We start from the raw sequence: 4,799 nt of genomic DNA on the forward strand, positions 1-4,799 counted from the left end.
GGGCTTTGCCTCCGTATGCCAACGCACCTCAAACGAGGAAGCTTGATAAGGATCTGTCTCACCATTACCTGCAATTACTACAGTGCCCACCATCAGCAGGTGTGCTGCTTATTTATTAGACCTGCGCTATTTTCTCATACTCCTACCCTGCTCGGCCAATAAATTGACCTATAATCATTTGACTACTTGCTCCCATGCGGGTTTCATCTCATATATTATACATATCGAGGGCTTATATTCAATACCCTCTATCTGCAAAAACTCAATTTTTCAGGAGAGCAAAAAAACTGTTTTGGCAGCTGTTTTTAAAAGTGTTAATAATTTTAAGTACACACGCATGTCTTAAATATTCACGCAATATACTAAAACTAGTTTTTTACTTTTAATTAATTTAATTCTAGTTTAAAGATCAGATAGAGGTTATTGCAATTCGAATTATAACTATTTATTTAGAAAAATTTGCTGATAGAGGGTTTTGCAGAATAATGAAAATGTCAGTTCTTTAGACGTAAATACTATGTTAAACTAAGATTTTAATGCAGAAATCATAGGTGTGAAAATTCGTTCCCTTCTATTCCGATGTGCCCAGGTAACCACATAATTTTAAATGTGTTTTTGTGTCAAAAGAGTATTTCACGTGATTTCGAAATTATATGAGAATCATTAGCACTGTTAAAAGAGGCTTCGCTGGCTGGTTTACTGTCCGTTCAGATGAGGAAATTTCCTTCGTTTATAGAGGCGAAACGTACAGCTGATTCGGCTGTAAATGCCGAGCAGTATGGGGGAAAAGCACTGAAGACAGTTGTAACACCCAGCCCTTTTGTTACCACTATATCTGGAACCGTCTGTGAAAATAAGCTCCCAGGTAATTTATGAGTATCAAACTGGGCAAATGCCCTTGCGGTAGAGTTTTTACTTTAGTAAGCATCGGATAATGTCGAAATCTTTGATGTAGCTTAATATACGAAATAAAGGTGATTGCTTGCTACATCAGTATTTTTGTTGAAAGCAGGATTCGACGTGAGAGATAGCTTTTATTGGCGAGGTGGGAAATGCACGGATGCTTTTTCTCCTCTGCTACATAGTAAGGTGTTTCTAGCAATTTAAGATGTTTTTTTGCGCAGTGTCCATAAATTACGAGCCCAAAGTCAACTTTTACATAATGACAGTTCTGCTTAAAAGTAGGTTTATTGTAAAAAATCATTCCAAATATTTTCAATGTATCAGTATAGGGGAGGGGTGTTAGACAAGGAGAGGGTTGGATGTATGTATTTATTTGTATTTTCTGCATATGTGAAAAAATTACTTTTTCAGCTTAAATCTGAGCTGCTGAAGATTTGGACCAATTGATTAGATCGTTTAGTATGTTAGAAAAAATAATTTTTACTTGCGTCAAGTCCTTAGTCTTAGAAAAAATTAAAATATCATTAGCGTATTTAGTTTGGCAATAGGAATAATAATAGCAGTTTCCTACTCTTTATGATATAATCCTTGAAATAAACGGGGTACGGGATTTTGTCTGCACCAGGGCTTTTGCCTGTCATCGAAGAGATGGTTGGTCAAACTCTTAAATAGATATGAGTAAGAGAGAATTGTGGGAATCTTCGGACCACGTGGAGGCAAATAAACATATACACATCGCTCATTTACTTTAGTAGTGTCATAATCCAAAAAATACAAATTTTGAGTTGAGTATGCAGAAATTATCGCTACGTCTTCTTCTATTTCGTGTAAAAATATCATAGCTGTATCGATTAAGCCCTGTATGCAGCTCTCAAGAAACCGGTCAAGAAAAAATTGCCATTATTTCGCGTGTGTGTCCAAGGAATTTTGACATTTTTTGAGACTTCACAGCCTGTTGCCTCACTCTTTCCTCAAGAAATAATGGAACGGGCATATATTTCTGTTGCAAAACTGGGTTACCTTATGCTCTTTCTTCACAAAAAACTTTAGAAAACCGTAGTAGAAAGCGTAGTAAATTCCTTAAGAACTGCGTACTGCCTTAAGGAAATTTGACTCAAGAAAATTTCTTAGCCATTTCTTGTACGTCATTTTATATGGAGTTTTTGCTTTTCTTGAGAGCTGCATACAGGCCTTTACCAGAATCTCACTAGAATAAAATATGTATTCATTTTTAGTGTCGGCGTATATGTAAATTCAAAACTTTAAAGCCGTCTTTCTCGAGTTTTGATTTTTTGAGTTATGACATTATTGTAGTAAATGAGCGGACATGTATATACCCGTAAGCTACTGGCCAAACCCGATCTTAGAATAAACTATTTTTGTAACTCTCATCATCAGTCCAACTGAAGCTACGCAGTCCACAAGATTTGGTTTCGGTTGGACATCGCATTAGGTAGAACAAGTTTAGCCTGGGCAAAACTAGTTTGACCTAAGATCGGATTTTACCGGAACATATACATACATGCATCGGCACATGTAACTTACCCAGTCTTTATTTGACCTGCCACAAAAAAATGGTAATGAAAACGATTTTCCAGCAAAATTGTGTAGATAGAGGATTTTGCTTTTGTAACAAAATGTTATTGCAGATAGTGGATTTTTCAAAATGAGAATATAATACCATAAAAGCAAAATTTTAAGTTTGGCATTATTGTCATGGCTGAAGGATAAATAAGAGCTCACGTTACCATCAAAAACTCATTTTCATCAAAATTGTAGATAGAGGGTATTGAATATAAGCCCTCGATATATTATTTAGGTTTTATCGAAATTATAGTGAATTTTATGAAATTTTCACAATTTTCTACAAAATATGCGTAAATAAATGCACAAGTACAATAAGGGTACATTTAATACATATACATACTGTGTATGTAAATGCAAGCACGCATAAAGAAAGACACATCAAAATATAAAAATTCAAATTATTCATTACTAATTCCACAATTTTTTTTTTTTCAATTCAATTCAATTCAATTCAATTCATTTATTAAGTCAATGGCAAAAAGCCTTACTGACTAGATTTACAGATTCCTTAAACTTAAACTTAAAACTAATAAAATATTAAATCAATGGCGGATTATCTCGGTAGTAAGATTCAATATCTGCCTTGAAATGGGACCTTGACATTGCGAAATCGAGATCAATAATTCTGCAGATGCGATTTAACTCGTTGAGCCCTCTTATAAGTGGGGCAAATTTGAGATAATTCGATCTCAGAATACCAATATAAAAAATATTAGTAGAGCGTAGAGCTCTATTGGGGAATTTAGCGGCGTCCACGACGTCTCGAAGTGCGTCGACTGCGGCTCTGGTTACGAGCAACGCGTCTCTTTCGTAGCCGCATACCACGATCTTCCGACTCGCCACCATTATCCTTATTAGCTTTCGGTTCTAGTTCGCTAGCTTCTTCTGAAACGATCACCGTTTCCTTGACCTCATTATTGGGAGGCACCTCCTGAGGGTATGGAAAGAAATTGAAATTTAATGCTGTGTGCACCAGCTTTCCATTGGTAAACTCCTAAAAGAAAAATCGTTACTTACGCAAGCTGCGTCAGCGATATGCGTTGCAATTTTGGTGACCGTTTGACCTTCTAGATTTTGCAATGCAAGCATAACTAGGTGCCCATTTTGATTAGCCATTAGTTGCGCGAAAATTCAAAGGCAATCGTTCAACAAAAAAACCGTTCCGCCTGTCTGTATTGTCCACCGGCACGTGGTTTATCAGTGCGTTTGTAAAATTTTTCGTACGCAGAAGTCGCGATTCTTTTTAGCTGCCAATTCAAATTAATTTTTTTACAAAATTTGGACACGATCACAGTATACAGTAAACCAGCCATTGACAATATGCGTATTTGAAAATTAATACATGAAATATTGTGAATGTATAGGATCTTTTTGTCATTAACCCATAGGCAACGACTGATGTAAGAGTACCCACAAATGTTTCTTGATATATTTGAAATGTAAATTTGAACAGCAAAATTCGTAAAAAAATAATAAAACAAAAATATTTTAATTACTACGTGGGAGGTGTTCGTGGTTATTGGCAGATTTCGCCAAAATTTAACACTAACCTAAATTATACCAAAGGCAACTTCGACACCGACTTTCGTTAAAATATCGAAATTTTGTTCAAGTTAGCGTGTTTACAAACAGAGAGGCCTGGACCACAATTCATCTCGTCATTCTGTATATATGTACATACATTTTATACGGTTAACAAACGCGCTTGCTTATCTGCATAAACCGTCTTTACTTGCATTAATTCATGCATTATCCTCTTTCAAATGTGAATAAGCGGCTGAAGAAATACATACAAATTTTGTACATTCCAAAATAAGCTAAGTAATACTTGTTTTACCGCCTAATCGATGGGACCATTTTACAAAGTCAGCCCACCATTATTCACTCAAAGTTGTGTTCGGCACACGGTTTGACTTATGTAGGAACTACATCCGGTCATAATCGCTTACGCGTCACGCTTGATTTGCTTGGAATTTGGTTTTTCTCGTTATTTTATTTTATGTGACTTGAAAATATTTTTCACTATAAGAAAATATTTAAATTGGATTTCATTTGGGTTAACGAAAACGACAATTGTGAAAAAATATCAACCAATACATTCAAACAAAATGTCAAATAAGCATATTTACATTTTTTGTTTTGGCTATCTGGATTACTGTATACTGTGGACACGATGTGTACGTAAAATTTAAATTTACTTTTGCTCTAATACGACAACGAAAATTCGTTTTCAATACGATTAATTTTTCTTTTTAATGAAAATTTTTTTTGAAGTTTTGCGCCTTGATTAGAGATTGTAGACGAAAATT

At 35.1% G+C, this 4,799-nt stretch overlaps 1 protein-coding gene across 1 annotated transcript; it reads right to left on the minus strand.

The window, feature by feature from the left end:
* Positions 1–3,232: 3,232 nt before the first annotated feature.
* On the minus strand, positions 3,233–3,606 carry LOC118746944. Its single transcript, XM_036480936.1, has 2 exons — positions 3,508–3,606; positions 3,233–3,418 (listed from the first exon to the last, which is right to left on the minus strand). The coding sequence occupies exons 1-2, from the start codon at positions 3,604–3,606 to the stop codon at positions 3,233–3,235; spliced, it is 285 nt and encodes a 94-aa protein (XP_036336829.1).
* Between the last annotated feature and the right edge of the window lie 1,193 nt (positions 3,607–4,799).

This window comes from Rhagoletis pomonella, unplaced genomic scaffold (assembly GCF_013731165.1).
Source record: "Rhagoletis pomonella isolate Grant_MI unplaced genomic scaffold, Rhpom_1.0 Rhpom_scaffold_00011, whole genome shotgun sequence".
Classification (NCBI taxonomy): Eukaryota; Metazoa; Arthropoda; class Insecta; order Diptera; family Tephritidae; genus Rhagoletis; species Rhagoletis pomonella.

Bases quoted from the DNA above. Each gene is read 5' to 3' on its own strand.
- LOC118746944 (XM_036480936.1), bottom strand. From the start codon at position 3,606: ATGGCTAATCAAAATGGGCACCTAGTTATGCTTGCATTGCAAAATCTA. The intron at 3,419-3,507 runs GTAAGTAACGAT...TACCCTCAGGAG, and splicing joins ATATCGCTGACGCAGCTTGC to GTGCCTCCCAATAATGAGGT.